Source organism: Rhinolophus ferrumequinum, chromosome 23 (genome assembly GCF_004115265.2).
Source record: "Rhinolophus ferrumequinum isolate MPI-CBG mRhiFer1 chromosome 23, mRhiFer1_v1.p, whole genome shotgun sequence".
Taxonomy (NCBI): domain Eukaryota; kingdom Metazoa; phylum Chordata; class Mammalia; order Chiroptera; family Rhinolophidae; genus Rhinolophus; species Rhinolophus ferrumequinum.
Genome location: NC_046306.1, coordinates 38,354,793 through 38,381,280, shown reverse-complemented (window position 1 = coordinate 38,381,280; position 26,488 = coordinate 38,354,793). Strand labels below are relative to the sequence as shown.

The window sequence follows — 26,488 nt, the reverse complement described above, 5'->3', positions numbered from 1 at the left end:
CTTTCACCCAAAGAAACACCAACAAATATAGTAGGTGTGTATCCAACAATCGTTGAATAAAAGTGTAGTTATCCGTGTTATTTTTCATCCTCAATCCCCTGAACGTTGCACTTTTTTTTAGGTTTCGAGACTTATATCCCATCATTCTATAATCTTTTCAAATAATGGACAAAGTGATCCCAGCACTCATTGCTTTGAAATCCAGTAAAAGAAAAAAAGCTCTGTCAATAGTGTTGACTGCCTCTTTTGTAAAATAAGGAATTTTGAATAAAGTGAAGTTTTAAAAGATTTTTATGAGATGCGATCATTCTGATTTATAGTTTTGCTTTATTTTTACTTTCATTCAACCAAGCTCCTTTCTAGCAAATCTCCAGTTTGTTGGCAGATAAAAATACATTCGCAGAAGTCTCCTGGAAGCTGAGCCGTCAACCTCATAGACTAGAAGGAAGTCTCGTTTCCTTAAACTGCTGTACAAATGTCTTCCTTCTCCACCCCCCTCACAAGTCCCCCACGCCCGAACCCGCCCCGGCTACCAAGATCAAAGTCTTTTTTTATTCTCAGTTGGTAGAGAAAATCTGGAGTCCAGACAGGAATGAGCCCAGAAAGGGCGACCCCTTGAGGGCAGACCCGGAGGCAATCCCACCACTATTCCCTCGGGAGTCCTTGGAGCGCTGCGCCCCCTCTCCGTGCGCAGGGAGCAGGTCAGTCGGGCCGAGAAATCCGTTACTGGGCTGCTGTGTCCCCAAGGGCCATTCCAGGGCGGAAGAGGACGGGGAAAACCGCTGTGTTGATTCCCCAGGCCTGTGGGCTGGGCGCGCAGCGACTCAGGTTACACACAGGTGAGTCTGGCGGATGGGCAGAGCTGCGGGAGCCAGGGACGCGCCCCCGCAGACCCCGGAGCTGGCGTACATCTGAACACCCCCTGGAGGGGGGTGCCCACCGCAGCGGTGGAGGTAGTGCGGTGCGTTGCTGGGCGCACCAGAGCCGCGGCCTTGGAAGGGCTGCGCGCCCCCCAACACGGGCACAGCTGTTCTTCCTTCTCTCCCACCCCCCCCCCACCCCAGGTATAAAGGTAGATAGAAAAAACTTAAACTCAAAATAAATACAAAGCTCTCCAGGTATCTCCCCTCTCGGGGCAGTTAGGGGATGCAGTACATCTTCACTTTACTGGCTTTCGGGAAAGGTATTTCCCAGCCTCAGAATTTGGGGAACGGGCGGTTACGAGAGGCAATAATGGGAGTGGGGGAGGATAAGAAATACGTTTCGAAGTTGCGTTTGCATAACATGCACTTGGCTTTTGTTTCCATTGTGTGTTAATTTGGGGTGAAGGTGCTCTTGGGGTGCGAGGCCTTGGGGTGGAAGCTGCTTTAGCGAATAAAGCCGACTTGCTTTCTCTTAAAATGTATTGTACAAAATAAGAATGCGTTCTAAATATGCTGAATTTTTAAATTTAATATTACTGTGTTTATTTGGAGGGACTGTTGTGGATGATAGGAGTTTAAACCCCTAAATTCCGCCTCTACCAGATTAGAGTCCTGGGACTCTCCCCCCACAGCCTCCCTCTTCCGCCCATCAAGATTTCAACAAGCCCCGGGAATGATCCACAAGGTCACAAGGAACTGAGCCATTTTCTGGTTTGCTTGTCGGAGACAAATGGTGGTGGTGGTGGGGGGTTAACTCTCAGAAGGCCTCAGTTGATTGTCAGGAGGGACGCCCCGGGAAGCGTACCTGAGGTTTACCTCAGAGTTCGCCACGAGGTGCCTATGATGGGGAATGGGGTTGGGGGTTCATTAAAAAACGTTCTTCCTTTTAAAAAGGAGAGGGGAAAGAATCAGACGTTAAATTCTTTTGCAAACATTCATGCCTAAGGAAGGGCTGGAACAGGCAATCCCGGCCGCCGGAACCGGTCGGACAGGTAGCGAGCTTGTTGACACCGTTATGTTGCAGGGCGCATGCTCACTCCCAAGTTTCCTGGTGCCTTTTCTATTCCACCTTATGAAACTTTTTCCTCGGCGTGGTCTCACCCGCGATTTAAGGCATAGGTGTCGCCGAGCCGGGAGGCTTGGACTCGTCGGGAGTGCGGGGGACAGGCCAGGGCCACGCTGCGGCAGGGGTCGGAGGGAGAAGGCCAGCTAGGCGGGAGGGTGGGCTCTGGCCGCCAGAGCCGGGGACCCAGAGGAGCCGGGGACCCAACCATCGCCGCCGCCTCTAGCGGGGAGCAGCCGGGAAGAGGGGGCCGCAGTCCAGGGAGGGGCCCTACCATGCCCAAAGTCTTCCTGGTAAAGAGGAGGAACCCGGGGGTCTCGGTCCGCAGCTGGGATGAGCTCCCGGACGAGGAAAGAGCAGACACCTACATCCCAGGTGAGCGCGCCGCTGGGGCCGGGCCTGGGCTCGGGACTCCCAGGGTGGGGGCAGGGATGACCAGATCCCCTTAGCTTATCCGCTGGGTCTGGACTCCCCACCCCATGCCCCCTTCTCCAGGGGGGTAGGAGGAGGTCTCTGAGGCGCGGGAGGACCGAGAGTGAGAGGCAGGGAAACCCAGAACATCGTGCTCCCCCTGCTCCCTAGTGAGCGCCTCTAATTGCCCGGCGGCGGGACCGTTGGCTGCAGTGCGGGCCGAGGTGGCCCAGGAAGAGGGGTTGAAAGCCAGTAGGGCTACCCCCAGTTCCACGTCGTCGTGGGGTTGCACAAGGATCGGTCAACCCCTCTGGGGCTGGATGGGTGGAGGACAGACTCCTCCACCTCCATTCCAGGGAGAGGAAACTTGGCGCGCTGGGTCTCTCAGTTCTCGTGGGCGCGGGGACCGGGACCGAGGAGCGGCCCCCAGAACCCGGAGCTCGCTCGGGAGGCCGAGCCGGGGACTTGCTCTTCCACCCCCTCAGCGTTGCCCACTTGGCGAGATGCCCAGGGGCGGGGCGGCGGCGGCACCGCCCGCAGGTCAAACTGCCGCGGGCACCCAGGCCTGACGCCGCGTGTCTGTGTGCCCCTGCACGGCCCCTCCCTCTGCAGTGGGTCTGGGCCGTCTGCTGCGCGATCCCCCCGAGGACTGCCGCAGCGACGGTGGCAGCAGCAGCGGCGGCGGCAGCAGCAGCAGCGCGGGGGATCCTGGAGGCGCCGAGAGCAATTCGTCCCCGCGCGCCCCCGAACGCGAAACCTCTGAGCCTGGAGACGCAGAGAGCCCCGATGGACACCTGGCGGTGAAGCAGCGCCCGGTCGCCAGGTCGAAAATCAAGGTACGGTTCCGACTCTGCCCCCGCCGCCACCTGCACCACGCCCTGGCGTCGGGCTCCCAGGGCCCGCGCCCCTCCCTGCCGCGCCCGCCCGCGCACCCGAGCACCGTTGCACCCAGCGCGCCCGCCGCGTGGCTCCTGCACCTGCCCCTGGGCGGCCGCCAGGGCGCCTCCGCGCGTCCTCCCGCGGGCTGGGGAGCTAGCCGCCTGCGCCACTGCGCCGCGGAGGCCGGCTTCCCCTGCGGGGACAGTACAGCCGGCAGCCTTTGGAACTGCCTAAAAGGATCAGGCGCAGCTTCCTCCCTCCAGCAGCCGGTTCTGTGCGCTAGAGCCAAAGAAAAACCAGGCCGTCGGGGTTCCAGTGGTCGGGAAAGAGGGACCCAGGCTCCGGAACTCCACTCGCTTGGGCGCAGTTTTTAGCGTATTTGAATTCTGAGTTTCACACCCTGCCTTGCTTTTTGGAGACAGTAGCTGCAGCTTGGCACACAGTGGGCTTCTCACAATAACAGCTGTTCCCAATGCCAATTATGGAGTTCCCGTTAGACACGAGGTCTGTGCTGGGCACTTTAAATTTGTGCTGTCTCTCAAGTTTTCTTAAGTTAAAACGATGGATAAATGAGTTCAATTGCAAATTGCCTCAGTGCCCCGCCCCCAGTGGGTTGGAGTGTTTGTTCCCCTCTGTCTTCGCGTTTCAGCTTCCCGCCCCCACCCCAGTCTTCTAGAATTGTAGGCGACATCTTATCGGGACGCCCATCTGCTCTTCCATGATTGCCTGCTCAAAGGTATACGCTACCCCCAAGATTAAGGAATCCCATTCCATGGACTCACAGACAGTGGGAGCCGGGGAGTGGTGTTTTAGGAATCACATGAACATAGTGCCTAGCCGGATGGGCCATAATGTGACCCTTTGCCGGTTCTAGGCCCTCGGTATAGGTGATAATTCTTGGTTGGTCTCGCAGTCCCATTGCCCAGGAGTGGGTGAGGAAGATAGGGTGGAGGAACCCTCGCGTTTGCTGTGGATTGGGAAAGCTTCCGTTACTTTTCCTGGGAGAGACCATCTCTCCCCTATGCATAGTACTGGCTCCTGGGGCTTGGCTGGGGTGGGGGGCTGGGGAGGAGGATCTCTAGCGTTTGCAGTGGATTGGGAAGGTCTCCGTTACTTTTTCTGGGAGAGACCACCCCTCCCCTATGCATATTCCCAGTTCCTGGCTCCTGGGGTTTGGCTGGGGGTGGGCTGGGGTGCATTTGGTTATGAATTGAGGCTAGAGGCCTGAGCTGGAATCCTTTGGAAAAACATCTTTAAAGGATGCTGCAGACTAGGGCTTGCTGCTTAGTGCTAAGGTTTTTCTGCTAAGGGTCAAAGTCAGCTAGCCTAAGGTTTTTCTGGGCCAGATGGGGTTAAGTGGGAGGGCTCAGTTTGCCTGAGGCTGGTAGCTCTGCCCTTCAGGAAATTCTACAATGTCCCACTTGCATATTTATCACCAGGCTGGAAGGACAATTGAAACGTTGTTTTGGGATGGATTGTAGACTGTTTGCCCCTCAATTGTCCAGATTACCCTCGAGACAAAGTGGCGGACAAAAAATATCCAGTCCCTTAACCAACGTTTTAGGAGATCTCTCTTTGCTCCCCCAGGCAAATAGCGCCCTTGGAGTCCTGACTTAAAGGAATGAATACACCAATTTTATTTTCAGGATGGCTGCCTTTGTGCTGCTCCAGGGATGGGGGGTGGGGTATAGAGTTTGCTCCTCAACCTTTAACATAGTTTCTGGAGGCTTGTTTGTTTGTTTGTTTATGGAGGACTCCAGTCTGGTTCCTTCTCCCTCTCAGCTTCCGCCCACAAATAAGAACACATCTTGGTTTTAAGATGCTCCAAGCCTCCAGAATTATCAGTCGTGATATTGGTCATTTTCAAATGACTGGCCAAATTGTCCATGATTTAGCACATTGTGTAACTCTAGAGTTCTATGCAAAGCAGGCTGAACTCTTTAAGAATTAGTTTCCTAACCAGGTGTGGAAAGCCATTCAAGTATGAGGCTCATACATGATGCATTATTTTAATGACTTAGTTTCAATGACTTGAAGACACTTGGCAGTTGGCTCTTAAGAGCAGAGGAAGGACACATGACCTGCAGAGAGGTAACATGCTATCTAACAGTATGAAGTGCCTGCTGTGTACCAGGCAGCCAGGAGTTAAAACTGCTCCCACCCTAGTGTTAGTGTTCCAGAATCTGACAGTAATGGTTAAGCCTCTAGGCTCTAGCTTTGCACTTCTTAGTTGTGTGACCTTGGGCAAATTGTTATCCTTCTGGACCTCAGTTTTCTTGTCTTTAAAATAGGGACAATGATGATACTTACAGAGTTGTGAGGATAAATGAGCTAAGAGAAGAACATGGTAGGTGCCCGATAACTCTAGCTAGAATTGTTTGGGTTGGTGGGGAGACTCAAATATTAATTGTTAACTCTACTACAGGAAAGGGAATGCTAAACTAGAGGCACAAGCAAAGATGTAATAAATTCTAAGCAGGGGAAGGTTTCTTGGTGTGGATTTGAGGCCTATGGAGAAGGAGAGAAGCAGGCTTTTGGATGATGTGGGCTCAGCCAGAAACTTGAGTAAGGAAAGGACTCAGCTATGGTGGATGGAGGATGGAAAACTGCTGGGGTCAGGGAAAGTGAAGGTGAGGAGCTGGAAATGTAGCTAGGACAAGGTGAGAGGGTAAAGGGGCCAAGCCGAGGAATGGGGATGCTCCCCTGAGGGTTAGGGAGGGGCTCTGGAAGATCTTTGAGAAGGAAAACCTCAGTTGGGTCCAACTTACCAGCTGTGATTGGGGATATATGACTTGTTCTGAGCCTCAGTTCCCTGACGTGTAAAATGGAGAAATAATAGAATCAGCCTCTCAGAAGCGTTGCGTAGATTGTAGATTAAATGAGATATAAGGGTGCAAAATGTTAAGTAATTTTGTGCCTGTGTAAATTGCCCAATAGGAAGTTAGCTGACAATGACTTATAGCAAGTTTTCTTGATGTCCAATATTATGTTGCCTACAGTAGGGACAAGGGATTTTCCAACCTGATTGGATCCGGAGAGGAGTTCTACAGTAGGTGTCAGTTAGGGAAAGTGTTCTTTCTCAGACTTGCTGTCTTTTGACTGTGTGCCTTAGGGCAGGTTACGAAAGGATTCTGTAATTTACAAAATAGATGGGGGTGGGGAAACGATGTCCCTCTGGGAAAGTGTTCATGCCCAGTTCCAGGTTGCTTTAAGTCCTGTTTGTACTACCACATTTGCAGGTCTGCAGCTGTGGGTTAGAGACGCCTTTCCTCCTGGAAATCTCCCCTCCTGTCACCACTGTCCTTCCCAGGCTTCTGAGAAACAAAGTTAATCATCTGAAGTAAATCAGTTCACTGATACCGTATATACGTTCCTGACTCAGAGTGGCTGGTGGGACCCAGGTGCAAGTACAGATTAACAAGTGAATTTGTCTTCTTCCCCTTTCCCGATCTTTTCTCTTCCTTTAACCTCTTCCAAGAATTCTTCAAAGGTATTGAGTTTAGAATTCCTTCAAAAGTATTCTTGGCCTTTTACCTGGCTCTGTAGTCCCCAGTCTTCCAGAAGTGACAGATGTGTAAATGTGGAATAGTCTTTCTTTTTCCATCATTTTTTTTTTTTTTTACAGGACTTTTATTGGGGAACAGTATGTACTTCCAGGACTTTTTTCCAAGTCAAGTTGTTGTCCTTTCAATCTTAGTTGTGGAGGGTGCCGTTCAAGTTGTTGTCCTTTCAGTCTTAGTTGTGGAGGGCACAGCTCAGCTCCAGGTCCAGTTGCCCTTGTTAGTTGCAGGGGACGCAGCCCGCCCACCATCCCTTGCGGGACTCGAGTTGAACCGGCAACCTGTGGTTCAGAGCCCACTGGCTCATGTGGGAATCCAGCTGGCAGCCTTCGGAGTTAGGAGCACGGAGCTCCAACCGCCTGAGCCATCGGGCCGGCCCCGCCATCATTTTTTTAATTTGGAGATTTTTCAAAGGCAGAGTCCCTGTCACTTGGCCCCAGCAGCTGTGAACCCATGGCCGGCCCCATCCATCCATTACCCATTCATTCCCCGACATGATTTTGAGGCAAATCTCAGACATTATAAATATTTTAGACTGCTCTAATAAAACCAAAATACATGATTAATTCACAAAATGGTGTTCACATTGCTAATTTTCTCATAAATTCATACTTTTTTTCAGTTTGCTGAATCGGATCTACATAATGTTTACACATTGTAATCGATTGATATGTCTTTCAAGTCTCTTTTAATTTATATATTTTCCCTCCTTCTCTTTTTCGGTTAATTGTTGAAGAGATGGCTAATTTTTGTAGAGTTTTGTAGAGTTTCCAGCAATCTGGATTTTGTGGAATGCATCACCGTGGTGTCTAATGTTCCTTTTTCACCTATGTTTTCTCTAAATGGTAGTTGGATCTGCAGCTGCCCTGTCCAAAATAGTAGCCACAGTCACATGTGACTACTTAAATTTAAATTAAATAAAATTAAGTAAAACTAAAAATCCCTCCGTCTCATGACCCATATCTCAAGTGCTCAGTAGCCATGGGTGATTAGTGGCTGCTGTATTGGACAATATAGATTAGGACATTTCTAACATTGAAAAAGTTGTGTTGGACAACACTGCTCTAGATGCTTGATCAAGTTTATTTTGTTTCAGCTAAAATCTGTCACAGTGAGGGGTGTCTATTTCCATCAAGAGGCATATGATGTTTAGTTGTCTCTTTGTGATGTTAGCAGCCGTTGATGCTCGAGATCTAAATATTTTAAGTTATTAGGGGTTACAGAACACTAATATTCTAATTCTGTCCCTTATCTATCAGCTGAAATTCTTCTATAGAGAGACACTCCCCCTCATCTGCTATTTGGTTTCTCAGTATGACAGTTTCTCAGTGTGACAGTTTATTTAGGAAAGGCAGAATAGGATTCCCTTTATTTACCAGTCTTCAAAATAATCAGTTGGTTTGCCAGAATTCTCTAGTGATGGCCAATTGGTTTATTTTTAAGTATTGTTGTGAATCATGAATTTAAGTAGCTTATAAAAACCTAAAAACCCATCCATTTGACATTTGGAAAGGAACGTAAGCTCCGTCCCTAACTCCTTGCCTCTACTGTCTCCTAAGACAGAATTGGATGCCCCTTTCCCTGCTCCCACTGTAACTTGCTGATCACCTCCGTGGCTGCACATTTAGCTGACCAGATTCTTCTTCTTGGTTCTCGACCCACTGTAGGCAAAGAACAAGCCCCTACTGGGCTTGTATTTCCAGCACCTGGTGCAGTAATGCCTGACTCATAGTAGGACATAAGTCAACACAGGACAGAAATACAGGCAGGGAAGGGGTCAACAGTCCCTAGACTTAAATGACAGCATTTGGAGGAAAACAGGAAGCAAGAAGAAAAGGGAGATCTTAGCGAATGCTTGGAACAGATGCTCAAAAACGTTTAAATTAATTTAAAAGGGGAATAGGAGGAATAGGAGAACAATGTAAGTGTTAACTGCATGAGCTTCTAATTTGAATATAGGTGAAGTGGTTTTTATTGTTGGGACTGCATGGGTTTAGTTATGGACAACAGAATCCACTATAGCTAGCTTAAGCAGAGAATGGTTAATTATAGGGAGCTAAATGGACTAAAGAAAGACCAGGCTGAGCTCTCAGGAATGACTCTGAGAGCCACACTGCAGAACTAGGCCATCTAGGGAGCTGCAGCTACTGCCTTTAGGGCTGGCTGCTTGTTCCTGCATCATGATGCTTCTGCTAATGCAGAGTGTAAAACAATTGCCATGTGCCTGCCTCTGTTCAAATTCAAACCCAGGTTCAAATTCAAATCTTCTGATAGTTCATGTAATTGGTGGAACCCAAGTCCCTACTGGGCTGTATCTTAAAACCTTAGCTGCAAGGGAGTCTGGGAAGTGTAGTTTCTAACTTCCTGGCTTCTGTAGTACAGGATTGCTTATCAGAAGGAGTAGAAATAGAGACTGAATGTCTATCCATAGGATCTACTACAAGGACCTGTAAAGCTTATCTGATCCAATCTCTTCGTTGTCAAGGGGAAAAAGGTAAAGCCCAGAGAGGTTTTGTTAAATTCCTCATAGTTGTTAGTGGCAAAGCCCAACACAAAGATCTTTATTCTTTTAATGCTGCTGTATTCCATTGTCGGGGAGGTATCTTTGACTCTTTAGCCATTAGCATTGACAGTCTGCCGTAAAGGAATCCGAAGCTATTTCTCTCCATGATATGAGACAAACAACAGGGTCCTTTTCTCCCTCTCCCCACATCATGCCCAGACTTGTAGGCCTGTCAGAGGGAACTGTAGACACAAGTTTTGCAGACAGGCCACATTCAAAGTCAGTGTGGGCACCTACAAGTCATGGGGCCACGGATAGTTTACAGCTCTTTGAGCCTCAGTTTTTTCTGGGTTATAAGGATATATTCCCTTCATCGTCTCTTCATTTGAGAAGGTTCTCCATTCTGCCATATTGCAGAGTTGTGAAGCCTAAGGAAATGGTACATGAGACCAGGAGAGGAATTTTTATCTCAAAGGATTTGGGGAAATATGCTTAGCATGTTTTGAGCACTCAAGCTTAGCAAACGTGTCTGGAACTCTTGTCCAAATGGCCATCAGAAGGTAGCCTGGATTCATAGTACCATCCCACAGGAAATAGGACCATTAATTTAATGAACTTGTCTGGTGGAAGCATCAACAAAAAATAAAGGATTTAAAAATTTTTGCTGTAGGAGTTTGACAGGTCAGTGACCTTAACTAGCTTTGAAGTTGGCCAGAGGGCCAGCTGAAGTCCCTACCTCCCCAGACGCTCCTAAAGTTTTCAGCAGCACTGATACAATGATTGGTTTGTTTCTGCTGCAGAGGCCTGTTGTTTAGAACTAGAGGGGAACTTTGTGTGTTTTTTAAAATGAAAGCTGAGATCCTGCAGAAAACAGGACAGCAAGTAAGATAGGGCCAAGCCATGAGGGTTGGAGAATTGCTTGTTCTTTCTTCATTTTTCTTGCCCTGAATTAATCTCCAGACTGATGTCATCTCCCACCATCTGTGGTAGCTTCCCCACTTCAATTAATAAGCCTTTTGCAAAGTGTTAATGTTGGATTAAGGGTGAAACTATCAAGTTTTTTCAGAAGATAGCACAGTGTAAATATCACTCCTGACAGGTCTGGAGCAGTACCCTGTCATTAAACACATTAATAATTTCCGTACCAAAATGTGAATATTGAGACAAAACAGATAAAGTCTGTGCACTTCTGCTTGGGTCAGGTTTTATTGCTAAGGGAGATGGGAGAGAAAGTTGGTTTTCAGAACTTTTTGGATTACAGAGCGTTGGTTGAAGGACTGGGGACTTGTGGCTCACACTGAAAGTTAGTCCCATTTTTCTTTCAGCAGAGAGAAAAATTCAAAAGCCAAATGGATTAACAAGGGTTTTGACCAACTAACTTTTATTTAGGATCACAGAGTTTTGGAGCTGGTCTAACTATAACAGTTAGTTAGGACTTATTGAGCACCAGGTTCTTTTTAGGTAGCTTTTCTTATTTTTAAAGAACTTTAATTTATTTAAGTGTGTTTTTCCAGGACCCATCAGCTTCAAGTCAAGTAGTTGTTTCAATCCAGTTGTGGAGGGCACAGCTCACAGTGGCGCACGTGGGGATCGAACGGGCAACCTTGTTGTTAAGAGCACCGCGCTCTAACCAACTGAGCTGACTGGCCGCCCCCTAGCTTTTCTTATTTAATTCATAATAATCCGAAGAGGCAAATGTCATTATTATCTACATTTTACAAGTGATTAAATTAAAGCTTAGAAAAGTTGAGTAACTTGCCTATATCCCACAGTCCATAAGTAGTGGAGCAGGATTTGAACTTAGAAGTTGGAAAACACTCTGCTCTTAGTTTCATATTCTGCTGAAGAGCTCATCTAATACTATTTTATTATTTTTACATGTGGGAACTTGTGGTCCAGGGATATTACATGACGTCACACAGCTAACCAGGTCTAGGTTTTCATTTGATCCTCAGCATGTCTGTTTCCCCACTCCACTCATTTTGTAACTAAGATGACTAAGGTATAACTAGTTTTGGTCTACTACTTACAGAGTAGAGTAACCAGGTAAAATCAGTTAACTCTTATTTTGAACTTTTAGGAGGTAGAGTGTTAGATATAAACCTGTGTAAACATAGTAAAGATGGCCTAGTGAGCAGATATGTGCCCTGGGAGGGATTGCTGGTTCTCTGGCTCATGGGACGTCATTCCAGGAGTCAGATGTATCTTCTGTCTTATGCAGCCCTCATGGGAGAGAACGTTCAGAAATATGGCAGGTCTGGTGTTCTGGAGAGGAGGTGACACATCTGTCACTGTTCCAGTTCATCTCTTGCTTCTTCACAAATAACCCCAAATTTAGTACCTTAACATAATGTATTATCATGTCTCCTAGTTCTGTGGAAAGATCGGGCTTAGTGGTGTGCATCTTCCCTGGCGCTTCTCTTGCTATTGCAATCAGAAGACAGCTGGGACTGGACTTTTCTGGGGGTTTGACTGGGCTGCACATCCAAGAGGATTCATTCATGTGGCTGGCAATTGATATTCTTTCCTTTTTCCAGATGCTGTGATTAAATAGTTCTGTTTTGTTAAACAAGTTGCTATTGACGGACATATAGAATAGTTTCAGTCTTTTGCAGGTCACATTATCACAGATCACATTTCAAGGCACAAGACATGTAAAATACACTCTGGGATAAATTTCACATTTAGGAATTTATCCTACAAACTTTCCTTCCTTTCTAAGGAATGAACTACTCAGGCGAAAACTGGCTTCATCAAACATGAACATTTGCCATTTAATTAACATGACCTCTTGCTTCAACAAGGCTCTTTTAAGGCTTTGAATATAACGTCTGATAGCTGGATTGGTCATAGATGTATATAAGTGGCAAATAGCGCTTCATGGATTGGAAGGTACACACCAGTGGAATTCCCTAAACGAGCCACTTTGTGCTGATTCAGTTTTCCATGCTGTGAAATGGGAATGTGTATGAAGGTGAAGAAATGGAAAAATTGCCTTTGCTGAGGCATACTTGGAGAACTTCTATTTTTGCTCCAAGAAAACTAGAGGAAACCTACCCTGGGAATGGGGTTCTCGCAGTCTCCATCCCCTCCCCCATTCTCTGCTTCTCCCCTGTGTTAAAAAGCTTTCTGTATCTTAGTCAGATGATCCATTAGCCCTGCACTCCCTTAAATATTTACTAATCTCTCTTCCCTCTGCCCTTCAACATTTTATTCTTTTCCGACAGAATAATGCCAATGATTTGAGATTTTTGTTTCATCCTGGCCTATATTAGAAGGTATCTATATTACATGCCTAGCATTTTAAAAATAGGAATTTAGCAAGAGCATTAAAATAAACAAGAGTTCAGGTTGGAACTGTAGTTGGCGAGTCCTCAGGCACATGCTGCAGGATTTTCAAAAGATAGTTCTAGTTTTCTACATGTTTTTAATCAGAATTACCAGGGTCAATTGTCTATGTTCCATTTTGTTAGCCCCTCCCTACCTTTATTCTGTGTAAACTTGGCCTTAAGAAGCTCAAAGTATTTGATTGCCAAGACTTGGGCCGTATTTAGCTTTTTCACATCTCTTCAAGGGAGGCAAGACCAGAATGGGGACTGCCGGACAAGGAGGAGACCATGCCCTCTGTTAGTGAAAGGAATACACAGCTGGGTCTCCCTCAAGGCCAAGTGCCAGGTCCTACCCCTTTGGGGAACTCATGGCAGAGTTGGGGTGTGAGGTCTATTCTAAGGAATAAGGGGAGAATAAATGTTGGGAGGACCTGCCAGTTGTTCCATCTTCCCCAAAGCCAAAACCTGCTTGGAATTTTTAGGAGGCAGAAGCCCCAGCCAGGCCAGTCCTAGAGACACAGGGAGGTGGGATCCTGGAGTAACCCCCAGGATGTGCCTGCCTGCACTGGGGTCCTCACAGCCTCTCTCTGTGTCCTAGTTCACTACAGGGACATGCAATGACTCGGCGGTTCACAGCTGTGACCTGTGTGGCAAGGGCTTCCGCCTACAGCGTATGCTCAACCGGCACCTCAAGTGCCACAACCAGGTTAAGAGGCACCTGTGCACCTTCTGTGGCAAGGGCTTCAACGACACCTTCGACTTGAAGAGGCATGTCCGCACGCATACAGGTGAGGAAGGGGCATGTGCTCAGCTTTTGGTTTTATTTTTCTGGCCAAGAGTTCCTGTTTCTTTCCCACCAAAGAACCAAGGCGGGAACATGGAGCAGTGTCACATTTCTGGAAAGATCACAGGGTGGCGCATTTGGAGCCAGCCCATCTGGGTTCACCTCCTGGCTGTGCCATCTGCCAGCTGTGTCACCTTGGACCAGGCAAGCCCCCTCTCTTAGCCTATTTGCCCCCCTTGTAAGGTGGGGCTGATGATACACATGCTGGCCCAGCTTAAGACAGATGCCTGGTTGGAGGTATTCTGAGAGCGGTGATGCCTGACGCAGTGCTGCGGGATTTCATGATTCAGCCCCTGCTCTGGGGGTTGTGGTCCCTGTAGTCCTACTGGTGGTATTTTATGCTCTGTTCTTGGGAAGTAAGCCTGTGTCCAAATAGCATCATGTTCTTCCTGAGATCTCAAAAAGAAGAAAGTGTGTGGCTCACTTAGAGCTGACTGAGCCTCCTACTTGAGGCTGGCAGGAAAGCATCTTCCTTTCCTTGGGTCTCCTTCAGTTTCTCTCATGACATATGGATCTGAGTCCTCCCAGCTCATTTCACAGAGAATCCTGGGGGTGCTCGTGAGCCTCTCTCCCCGCCCTTTTAATTGGTCGCAGCATCATTAGCTTTATCTTAGAAACATCTGGCCTCCAGTCTTCTTGAGGTCCACAGTCCACACCTTTGTCAGAGAGATCCATTGAGGAGAATGCTAAGGATGCTACTTCCCTGCTAAAAAGTCTCCAACTGTGGATGGGAGGGAATCTAAACTTGTCTTGATGAGCTTCGAGTCCCTCACAATCTGGGTTCCATCTTCAAGTCCCCATCCCATCCCATCCCATTTCATCTCATGTAAACCTGTCCCATCATAACTCATTCAACCCCATCCTGGTTGCTACCCACTCTCCCTACAGCCTCATAGAATTTACTGTGTCTAGTCCTCCTGATCCCTGAAGCCCTTTCAGAGTTTAGGGTTTCCCCTGGCATTTTGGTGGGGATGGGAAAATGTCTACTCCTCCCTCCAGATGGGCTTTTCAACTCCTGAACACCCCACAGGACCCTTCCCGGATCCTCTAATTCAGAATTCTTTTATAGCCTTTACGCTTCTTGTTCTTACAATACTGGCCATAAGCTGCCTCCCTGGCCTGAGGAGAGTGCCCTCCACCTCAGAGGGTGGACTGGCATACTAAAAGGTTTATTTTGTTTTCCTCTCAAAAACTTTTTCTAAAAGTAATTTTTCATTGAAATGTAACATCCATCTAGAAAAGTACACAAGTCTTCGGTGCATAACTCAACAAATTTAGGCATTGTTGTCAAGTGAACACATCCATATAACTAGCACCCTGACCAAGAAACAGAATATTTCCAGACCCTAGAAGTCATTGCCTACACCCTCATGCCGCCTCCAAATCACTATCTCCTTCCTTCCAAGAGGCACTGCTATTGCAGCTTCTAACAGTGTAAGTTACTGTTGCCTAGTTTTGAATGTGATAGAAGTGGAATCCTATAGTGTGTACTCTTTTGGGTGTGGCTGTAAGGCTTCTGTTTTAGTCCTGAGCAACAATGAATCAGTAAAAGTTTGACCTCTGTCAAACTGGCCTCCAGGCACTTCCAGGCCAGGCGGACACCTTAGGTTGGGGCAGGGAGAATGCTTAGGGAGTGTCAGGGTTGGGGATTGTCCTGTGGGATAATGGAGGGTCCTGGAGGTAGTGGTGGGTTTTATAGGTGGTAGGCTATCAATGGATCCATTAAGTGACTATAAATCTAGGCTCATAGACAACCGACCCAAGGGCTAGAGGAAATTGGGGATCACTCATGCAGTCATTTGTCATTGGTTGTCCTGGAGAGTTTCCAAGCTTTTCATCTCTGTCTGAGGATGTCCTTGAGGACATGGCCTATGTCTTCTGTTCCTTGTCTGGTAGGCTCTATGGTCACTACTTCCATCCTGTTTAAAAAAGCAAAGTGAAGAGGGCTCAGGGAGCACTGTTGGCTGTTGGTACCTTCAGTTGGAGTAAACATTGAACTGATGGAGCTGCTTCATCAGTACCTGAATTAATTCTCTGTTGATGGAGAATTAACTAGGAAATATTAGGGACTGACTGCTTCTCAGGGAGGAGTTTGCAAGTTGAGTTGGTGGCAGAGTAGTTCAGAACTCTGGGTCTGAGTTAGCTGACTGCTGAAGCAGTTTATTCGGGAGATGCTCCCAGGAGGCACAGTGAGGGGGTGGAGTGGGGAGATAAAGGAGAAGAGAGAGTTAACGAGCAGGTTACCACTGTGGGCAACTGGGGCTCAATCCCACTGGGGTCCCTCTGAAGAAATATATAGAATGCACCCCAGAATTGCCCCAGGGTTGAGGAAGCTAGGGTATTGATCTATCAACTCCTATCCCTCTTTGCTTGGGAGTCCATCCTGGGACCCTCATCTCCTAGGCAGTCCCTCACCCCCAACCCCTTACAGGCCTCTCATGTTTACTGGGGAACATCCTCAGGAGATGTGGGAACTGGCCTTATAGGAACTACCTGGGATGACCTGGCGGTAGGCTGAGGAGGTTTGGGTTGGGGGTGGATAGTGTCTGCTCAGGGAGTAGAAGGGTTAGCAAGTGAGGAGGGTGGCTTGGCAGAGAGTGGAGACTACAGAGGGCTACATAGTTTCCTCAGATGCAGCAAGCTGCGAAAGGGCACTTTCCTTAATGCCAGGCTCTCAGCATTTATCATCTTATCCCAAACTACCCTGAGGAGTCAGTGCTGTTGTTACCCTCACTTCACAGATGAGGAGACCAGGCTCAGGGAGGTAAACAACAAAGGTGGTAGAGCTGGGAACCAGACTGGCTGGTCCTGAAGTTCATGGTCTTCTGTCTTCTACAGAGTCCCGTTCTCTGCCTCCTTTGCCTTCCAGTGCCTTCCTCATTCAGTGTTCTCCCTGGGGCTGGGGCTTCAGCAGCCTGCCCCATTTCGGTTTATAGAAATCTGTCTGCTCTGTAAGAAGGAGAGAAAAAGGTAAACTCAGAGCTAGCACAAACTGCACGCTGCAGCCTGGGCTTTAGCAGGTTGCACAGGAGCCTGAGAGTGTGTGTTCAGTGGTGTCTAAATGTCCTTTGCCCACAGAGTGAGCAAGAAAAGGGATGGCATGCATCCCTCAGACTCCTGGGCTCCTCCATCTTCTGTTCCTCAAAGGTGATACTTCTAGTGACTTTTAGAGGAAGGGCTGAAATCATTGAGGTCCCATGAAGGGAGAGTCTAATATTGAGGAGACGTCTAGGAATGGAAAAACCTGCAGCTGCACTGGCCGCCGCCGCACCCACTGGCCACGTGTGGCTGCTGAGTCCCTGTAACGAGGCATACTGTAAATGTCAGACACTAGATTTTGAAGACTTAATGCAAAATAAGTATGTAAAATATCTCAATTTTTAATGTTGCTTTCATGTTGAAGTGGTAATATTTTGAATATATTGGGTTAGATAAAAATCTATCAGTAAAATTAATTTCACCTGTTTTTTACTTATTTTAATGAGGCTACTAGGCATTTTAAAATTCCAAAGTGGTTCAAAATGGTTTGCATTTTAATTTCTATTGGACACACTCAGATCATGGAAATCTACAGAAAACCATTAAAAATGTTTTAATCATAATCTTGACTCTTAAAGTGACCAACAAATGGGATTATAGAAATGTCTTGACCCTGTTTTCCCTGTGCTGGTTTATTTTCTAATGGAAACATGCCTCGAAATAATAATGAACCAGAAAAAGGAGCCAGGGGCTTACTGACAAAGTAGCCGGTAGCAAACTGAAAAAGGAGGCCCAGCTCTGGGGGTGCTGCTATGCCAGCCGGGGCAGGGGGAGCAGGCCTGGCCTCCTGGTGTGAGACACCTGACTTGCTATCTCTTGAGCTCTGTGCCAACGGGATAACCAGTGAATAGGGCAAAAATTTGGGGTTTTCAGATATTTTTTAAGTTCGTGTGAACAACCTCACTCTTTTCAAAAGATCTCACCAGAATCCTGTGAATTCAGTCTTGCCTTTGAGTGAGACATGAATGTTGGATTTTTGCTATTGACTATTCAGTAAATGTTGTATTTAGACCAGAAGCAAAGATATGGCCAGTGTTAACACAAATACATTTAGACAGTTGAGTGAAGGGTATGTTTGCTCACAGTCCGACTAGACCAGGCCATGACTAATTTAAAGACATCTCTTGGATTCCAGGACCCTTCTGAGATTGTAGCTATAATATTGGTGAGGTGGGCAAAGACAATGGGATAGAGAATCAGGATTCACCCCCCCTGTCCCTCATGTCTCCTCCTGTCCCCTGCAACTACTGAGAAGACAGGGCACCTAAGGAAAGACTCAAAACACAAGGATGCATCTTGGAAAAGATCCAGGGAAACCAGAGCCTGAAAATGTCTTGCCTTAATATCCAAGCAGATGAAAGAAAAGATTAAGATGTCTTTTTTGGATATGACTTTACCAAGAAGAGAGTAAATCAGAGCACTGTGTGTGAGATGGAGAGAGGGATGTCAGGTACATGATGTCTGATTCAAAATTGGAAGACAGAAGCTAGTGCAGAAAAAAACACAACATTTTGTGAAACTATTTCAGCAAGCAAGCATCTATTTTCGATCCAAATTGTCTTAGGTCAGGTTCCCTAGAAGCAGATTCCAAGATGATGATTCTTATAAAATGATTTGTTGAGGGAGGGCTCTCAGGAGAAACCTGTAAGGGAGGGGGAAGCAGGAGGGTAGAGGAGGGAGCTGAGCAGGGTGTGCCCTCAGCTGGAGTCCAGCCCTGGCCTGATCCCACAGAGTTCCGGAGTGTGGATGGCACCACAGCCTTTCCCTGGCTATACGCAAGCGGGGGATATTTCTGCGCCATGTCAGTCAGATATTGGCTGAAGGCTGCCTCTCTCCTGGGCAGGGAGGTCAATTCCTCGGTGCCCATTCCTTGGAGAAGGGGGCAACCCGGAGTGGTTAGCTGCCAATACACATGACAGCTGGGGAACAATGCACTGGCTCAGAAACTGGGTCTGGAGAGAGGACCAACAGCATCCACTACATACATAATGGAGGTACTTGTTCTGTTCAAGTGAGGTTGACAGGACCTTGGAGGCCAAGGTGGGAAATTATGGCTGTTGATCCACCGCAGGTCCAAATGGGAGTGGGGGGCATGAGCTTTAAAGAAACCAACGTATATTTAGTTCACAGTCCGTGAAGAACATCATGGGTCTGTTTTTAGAGAATTTTCTTTTGGATTTAAGTGTTGAACCAGCTGGGCTGCATCCTAAGAATGGCCATCTGTTGAGGCAGTGATTTGATTTTGGTCGGGGAAGATCCGTATTTCAGAGTGAAAAATAACCACCACTCACATGTGCCAGACTCTGCACTCAGTGTCTACAGCCTCGATACTCAAAGTGTAGTCCGTACACCAGCAGCATTCGCAGCACCTGGGAGCATGATGGAAACTCAGAATCACATTTACTGAGGGTGGTGTTTACTGGTATGACCAGATGTGCCAGCCTCATCAGACAAGCACAGCTTTTATTGAAAGGATTTTATTTTTCTCATTTGTAAAATGACTGCTTATTCTGTAAAAGACTTCAGCCAATATAAAAGTTATAGAGAAGAAAATGTAAGCCACAACAAACAGTTGAAAAGGCACACACATCTGTAAGGTCCCCAGCTCCGTCTTCACAACTCTGACTTACGTAAAGGAATCAGTTTAATTAAGATGCTTGCCATTCCTGTGGAAGCTTCTGAGTTCCATAGAGAGAAGCTGAGAAATTCAGATTTGAGGTCAGGGAAGTAGGGAGGGGGCACTGGCCAAAACCACAGCATCTGCCCCTGGGTTGCCTCTGGCCTTATCTTCCATCGCCACATTGAGAGGGACTGAAGGCAAACAAATCCCATCTTGATTGATGAAGAGGAAACAATGGTGTCTTTGTTTGGAGCCTAAAGGGAAGGATTGACTGGATTGGGGAAAATGCAGATTGGGATAAATTTGGAGTGGGGCAGGAGGAGAAAGAATAAAATGCCCACTACCTCTAGTGAGTTCAATGCTGTCTTGTGTGATTGTCTCCTTCACACATCAAACTGTGTCTCCATTATTTTATTTTTACTTACATTTTTAGCTAAAAAAATAATATGAGAGGGGGAAAAAATGACAGAAAAACAAAGTAAGCCTCTTTCCTCATATCCCTGTTCCACTCCTGTTCTACCATTTAATTTTTAAAGATGACTTTCCAGAAGTTTTTAATACACATTGCTCTCCTTGGAGATTGTTTCATAGCTGTACAGGTAGACAAACTCACTCTTTTTAATAATTGTCAGAGTATTTCTTAAATATGAGATTATGACATATTTCAAATATGGAGGCATAATCATTTCTCCTTGCCCCAGTTGATGACACTAAGTTCCAGTTTCGGGGTTTTCTCCTTTTAGTTATTTCTTCTTCTTTTTCTACACTTGATCTTAGCCAAAAGGCCGAGAAGCGATGTCTTCTTCTTTTTCTTTTTTTAATTTCAGGCAGTACTACCATGAATATTCTTTGCCTACCTGTGTGAGTCTTTCTGTCAATAATTTGCCTGAAGTGGGCCAAAGGATAGACACATTATGAGTTTTTATGGGCGTTGCCACGTTGCCTTCCAAGGAGGTCACCTTAAATATACACTCCAACAAGGAGGTCTGCAAAAAGCTTCTTGCTGAAATTCATGTTTGGACAAAGTTCGATAAATGGAGCACTTAGCTATAGCAAGGAAAACAAGCAGAGAATGCCAATAATGGAGAATTTCTTTGGGTGATATGAAGCTTGATTTTGGTAGTCAGAATAGCAGAATTGAAAAGAGGAAACCTTTTTTGATTACCCCAGCACACAATACTTTTTGGACTAGGTAATACAGGCCTATGACACAAAATTCAAAAGGGTAGACAGTGAAGGAAGTCTCTTCTCTCTCCATCAGCCACCTGATGACCACATTTCAAAAATTACCTTTTTTTTTTCTCTGTCAAATAATATATCCAAAAGTGCGTACAAATACAAAAAGTGTACACATAGGTACAATTTAAAGACAAATACTAAATATTCACGTCCCCACGAGCCAGCGTATGAGTGGAGCATATTTGTGTCATGTTGAGCTGGATTGTAAACTCTTGCTGTTATGTCCCATTGAGTACTTAGTATATACTGGCCTTTTGCATGTGATGTGTTGGTTAATCCTCAGAGCAGCCTTACAAGGGCGTATGGATATTATCCCCATTTTACAGGTAAGAAAACTGAGGTTTAGGGGGGTGTTCAGCAATCTGACCATGGACTCGGTTAATGAGTAGTAGATGTGTAATGCCTGGGTTTTCAGTGGACTTGCATTCTGTTACTGTCTAGGTGTCAGTAAATTAATGGTGTCTGGCTCAGGGATGGTGTTTTCTGGTATCTCACTCCAGACATGGATAGGATTGGCCTTTGCTCAAGAGCACTGAGGTGGGTGAGGCCCCAATGTTGGGGAGGCCTTGATGTCATTCCCCCTTGTCCAGGGCTCCTCTCTGGCCACCTTTATCACCCACCCCTGAGACATGGGGGGTGGGGGGGCTCCAGAAGGGAGGGGCTTATTCCCAAACCCAGAAAGGGTCGCCAAGGGGCAGCTACATGGCAATGTCTGCCTGTACCACTGAGTGAAGGATGAATGTGGTATTTACAGAGAGGGGAAGGGAAGCAGGCTTATAAATGTCAGAATTGCCATACCTAGAGTTTTTAGGGCCTCCTGTCTCCTTTCTATCGCTGTGTCTGTGAGACATCCATCCTGTAAGCCAGGCTCATTCCAACCCCTCCCAGGAAAAAAGACCCCATGCTGTAGTCACCCCCATTATCTCCATTGTCCGGACAAGGCAGGGCTCTGACATCTTCTAGCCTTTGCTGTCCAGGCCTTGTGGGATGCTCTGTCTATAGAAGATGCTCTGCTGGCCTGCTGAATGAAGAGAGGAAGGAGGCGTGACCCTGTGTGCACCAGACTCAGTCCTGGCACGCTTGCCTCTCCAAGGGGACAGGGGTCAGACAAAGCAGTGCAGCCACATCCACATCACCTTTTCAGGTCACTAATGGGGTGTGGAAACTTTCGTGAGTAGGCTTGGAAGCATCCATTTCCAGGAATCCAGAGTTTGTTACAGCCTGCTGTAAGTGTGCTGGTTTCCCCACATGTTTAGTTTAAATGTTTTAAAACAGGTATTTCCATGAACTATTGAAAGGAGCAACTGGTCTCTGGGTGAATTTCTGTTTTGATGAGCTGCGGGTTTGAAATAGGTTTGTTGCTTGATCTGCCAGAGGTAGGGGGCAGCCAGCTGCCATGTAGGCATATTCGTTTGGACAGGTCTCATAGACCTTAAATTTGTAGAAAACTAACCCCAAAGATGTTAGTTCTCATTCATTCATTCACTTAAAAATTATTATTGAACACCTATTATGTGCCAAGTGCTGAGGATTGTAAAGGAGTTTCTTAACTTTTGGTAGTTTTTCTAGAATGTGTGAAATATAGGCCTGCATTCTGCTTGAGTAGGTTGGAATAACATCTCACCATAACATTGATCCAACACAATTTTTTTTCACAAGAGACTTAGAGGAAACGATATATGCTTCTCGATGTAGACTGGAAGAAAAAGGAGTGATTTGATTTGTTCACATGGTTGGATGGAGGTGGGGGAATTTTTTTTCCATTTTGACATCCTTTATCATCTGTATATACTTTAAAAAATCCTTATCAACAGAAATGGCCCCGCTTGATCCCCCCTCCACAGCCACCATTAAGGAACTGGGGACATTGAACCTTGAAGAGAAGACATTGGGTGGGGGCAGCATGGCTGCCTTCAGACACTGGAAGTGCTGTCCTTACGATTTTTAATTTGGCATCATTTTAGATCTGTGACTCTCAAAGACCTGGTACAAGCATCCTCAGCATCCCCTGGGAAAGTGTTAGAAATGTAGTCTCAGCCCCGCCCCAGAATCGGGTAGGGCCAGGAACCTGTGTTTTGACAAGCCTCCTGGGTTGGAGACCTGCAGCTTTCGCATTCAATTCAGCATGCAGGTGGGGCCTGGGACTCCAGTTCCAACAAGCTTGCAGGTGACGCAATTTGTCTGTTGGTCCATGGACCACACATTAGCATTAGTACCAGGTTGTATAAGCCAGTATGATATGTAAGGGTGTGGGCTGGGGCAGTACTTCCTCAATCTGTATAGTTTTTTTTTTTTTTTTTTAATAAATTTTATTAGGGAACAGTGTGTTTTTCCAGGGCCCATCAGCTCCAAATCAAGTCATTGTTTTCAATTTAGTTGTGGAGGGAGCAGCTCACTGGCCCATATGGGAATCGCACCAGCGACCATGGTGTTATGAGCACTGCGCTCTAACCAACTGAGCCAACCAGCCACCCCCACCCTCTATAGTTTTTAAAAGATGGGATTTGGGTAGAGTAGTACCAAAAAACGCCATGGTGCTATTAAAGAGGAATGAAATCAAGCTGTAAGCACCAAGATGGAAAAATCGCCAGCAATAGTGTTAAGTGAAAAATGTAGATTTTGAAAATATCTTTTGATAAATATGCTTCTATTGAAGCCAGCATAGTAAAATCATAATAAATTCCATTATTATATAAATATAATATTTAAACATTTTAAAATGTAATTTTTAATACCCCTACTTTCCAATTTTTCAGTATTTATTCAACAGTCAAACATTCTGGGGGAAAAAATAACTATTAAAAAATATGTAAAACCGTATGATTTCACTCATGTGGAATATGAAACGAAAAGTAACAAACGAACTAACAAAATGAACAAAAATAAACTCAAAAATACAGTAGAATGGTAGTAACCAGTGTGGAAAAGGGGTGAGGGGAGGGAGAAGTGGGTAAAGGGGGTCAAATATATAGTAATGGAAGGAAACTAGAGTTCAGGTGGGGAGCATGCAATAGAGTACACAGATGTCTAACGCTGTACAACTGAAAGGTATATTATTAACTAAGGTTACCTAATAAATGTAATTAAAAACATATGTATATAAAAACATCTACGTAGGGAAACACATTTTTCCTTTCACCTCAAGCTCCAGTGTGGCTCCACACGGCACTGTCAGATTCTGTCCTCATTTAAAATTATAACTTGTTCATCATGGATTTTTTTTTATGTACTTTGATTTTTAAATATTATTAGTATTTATCTTAATTGATGAGTTTTGGGGGTACCCTTAAATTTTATTCCAGAGACTTTGGGGATTCTTCCAGGCAGTGGCCCTCCTGGTCTCTGGGCTCTGAGATGGTCTGACTGTGGTGGCAAACCTCTTTTTTGCAATCCATACCCCCAGCACAATATTCGCCCTCTCCCAGGCTTCCATGCTTATGTGACATGGTGCTTCCTTTACAGCCAGGACCCCGCCTTTAGACCTTAAGTTAGACCTTGCTTAAGTCTTTGTCTGACATTCCGACCTCCCACAGTCAGGGTGAGTACTACTGATGGGGGAAATAGGAATGACTGCATTTTTATAAGGCTGAGCTCCCTGGTATATGAGTATATGGCACATGTGAACTCTCCATCTAAAAGGCAAGCCCCACTAATATTATCCCTGTTCTAAAGTCACTGTGAAGTCTGGTTTGGAAATGTGTTCATAACTGTAGCAGATGCCATCAGTGTCCTGCCCCCGCCCCCAGCCCCTGCCATTTCTGGGTGTACCCATCCACTCAGCAACTGCCCACACCTGCAACCTTGTTCTTGTGTTCTTGCTGGAGGCCCCCTACCCGAAGCAGGCCAGAAGTACTGGGGAGGTAGAATCAGTGCCACCCAGGGGCAGCCCTCAACAGTGCTGCCGGGGCAGGTGGGTAAAGACCCAGCTCCCAGTGGGTAGGTGACTCTGAGGTTAGTGTTCACTGTTTCCCAAGTAGCTCAGCCGACTGGACTCTGGTTGCCTATAGCAATTACTGGCTCGATAACCCCACCTGATAGGGGCTCTTTCCCATGTCCCTGTCTCACTTCTTTACTCCCCTAGAAGTACTTCTTGGGGTCCCCTCCCAAATAACTCCTTATACTGGAATATTTGTCACAAGATCTGTTTCCTCAAAATTCCAAACTAAAGTAAAAACAAGGTTTGCTTTGCCCACCCTAAAATCAAAACATTAAGCCACACAAGTGGAAAGAATAAAACTGCATCCATTTTTGTTTGTTCATGTGGATTCTGTGAACCTTTGTGGACAGTTTTGTATCTTGCTCTAACCATTTTCCTCCTGTTGAATCCTTGGTCATCATGATTGGTTTTTCTTCCTACTTCTCCCACCGTCAGCACCTAGCAACCATTTTTCTATGAGTTTGACTTTTCCACCAGTGCAGTATTTGTCTTTCTCTGGCTTATTTCACTTAGCATAATGCCCTCAAGGTCTATCCATGTTGTTGCAAATGACAGGATTTCCTTCTTTCTCGTGGCAGAATAATATTTCATTGTACAAATATACCGCCTCTTTTTTATCCATTCATTCGTTGATGGGCACCTAGGTTGTTTCCATGTCCTGGCTATTGTGAAGAATGCTGCTATGGACATGGAGTGCAGCTATCTCTTTGAGAGCTTGTTTTCATTTCCCTTGGGTATTTATCCTAGAAGTGGGATAGCTGGATCATAAGGTAGTTCTATTTTTAATTTTTTCGAGGAACTTCCATACTGTTTTCCATAGTGGCTGCACCAGTTTACATTCCCACCAACAGTGCACAGGATTCCCTTTTCTCCACATCCTTGCCAACACTTTGTTATCATGCCTTTTTGATAATAACCATTCTGAAAGGTGTGAGATGATATCATTGTTTGTGATTTGCATTTTCCTGATGATTTAGTGATGTTGAGCACGTTTTCATGTACCCATTGGCCATTTGGGGAAATGTGTCTTTAGTTCCTCTGCCCCTTTTTGAATTGGGTAGTTTGCTTTTTTGCTGTTGGGTTGTACGTGATGACTTTTTTTTTTAATTTTTAATTTTTTATTGGGGAACAGTATGTTTTTCCAGGACCTAGCAGCTCCAAGTAAGGTCGTTGTTTTCAATCTAGCTGTGGAGGGCACAGTTCACTGGCCCATGTGGGAATCGAACCGGTGACCTTGGTGTTATGAGCACTGTGCTCTAACCAACTGAACCAATTGGCCGCCCCACATAATGATTTTTGATGTCTTCCTACTCGGGAGGCTTTGGCTTGGCTGTGACCAACCAGTGATGCATCTGCCCCTCGCCCTTGCAGGCATTCGTCCCTACAAATGTAACGTCTGCAACAAAGCCTTCACCCAGCGCTGCTCCTTGGAGTCCCACCTGAAGAAGATCCACGGAGTGCAGCAGCAGTATGCCTACAAGCAACGCCGGGATAAGCTCTACGTCTGCGAGGATTGTGGCTACACAGGCCCCACCCAGGAGGACCTGTACCTGCACGTGAACAGTGCCCACCCAGGCAGCGCGTTTCTCAAAAAGACATCCAAAAAACTAGCAGCCCTTTTGCAAAACAAGCTGACCTCCACACTCCAGGAAAATGCCAACCTGAGCGAGGAGGAGGAGAAATGAGGAGGAAGAGGGGAGAGATTCCAACGCTGCCACATTTACATGGATTTTTGGTTTGGAGGGTCCCCCACCCCACTGGCTCTTTCTAATTACAAGTGTTCAGTTCATCTCTCTGTCCTTTTGGGGCCTCAGTAGGGGATCTGTTCCAAGGCTGCCACTTGTAATTGTGGCATCAGGTCCCCTGTCACCCATGTCCTATTGAACACAGTAAAGTTAAGGAAAGTTTATGGATGGCTGTGATCACTGTGCGGGACATTTTTTTTTCTTTTCTTTTTTTTAGGCTTTTCACACATGGAGGCAGAGGTGTTCTTAGAGAGACCATCATTTTATGGTGCCTTGCAATAAAGTATTTCCACTTGAAATGCTACTCAAGCAAGAAAAATGAACTTTGTTATCCTGAAAGAGTTTACAGGAATTATTTTAATAAATGAAATGTCCTCATGAAACTTTATAATAAAA

The 26,488-nt window shown here is 46.2% G+C and overlaps 1 protein-coding gene across 1 annotated transcript; it reads left to right on the top strand.

The window, feature by feature from the left end:
- Nucleotides 1–1,250: 1,250 nt before the first annotated feature.
- OVOL2 (ovo like zinc finger 2) lies at nucleotides 1,251–26,488 on the top strand. Its single transcript, XM_033094392.1, has 4 exons — nucleotides 1,251–2,361; nucleotides 3,010–3,233; nucleotides 13,267–13,456; nucleotides 25,719–26,488. The coding sequence occupies exons 1-4, from the start codon at nucleotides 2,262–2,264 to the stop codon at nucleotides 26,030–26,032; spliced, it is 828 nt and encodes a 275-aa protein (XP_032950283.1). The 5' UTR covers nucleotides 1,251–2,261; the 3' UTR covers nucleotides 26,033–26,488.

Coding starts and splice junctions, on each gene's coding strand:
- OVOL2 (XM_033094392.1), top strand. CDS start 2,262: ATGCCCAAAGTCTTCCTGGTAAAGAGGAGGAACCCGGGGGTCTCGGTC. Junction 2,362..3,009: donor AGCAGACACCTACATCCCAG/GTGAGCGCGCCG, acceptor CTCCCTCTGCAG/TGGGTCTGGGCCGTCTGCTG. Junction 3,234..13,266: donor TCGCCAGGTCGAAAATCAAG/GTACGGTTCCGA, acceptor TCTGTGTCCTAG/TTCACTACAGGGACATGCAA.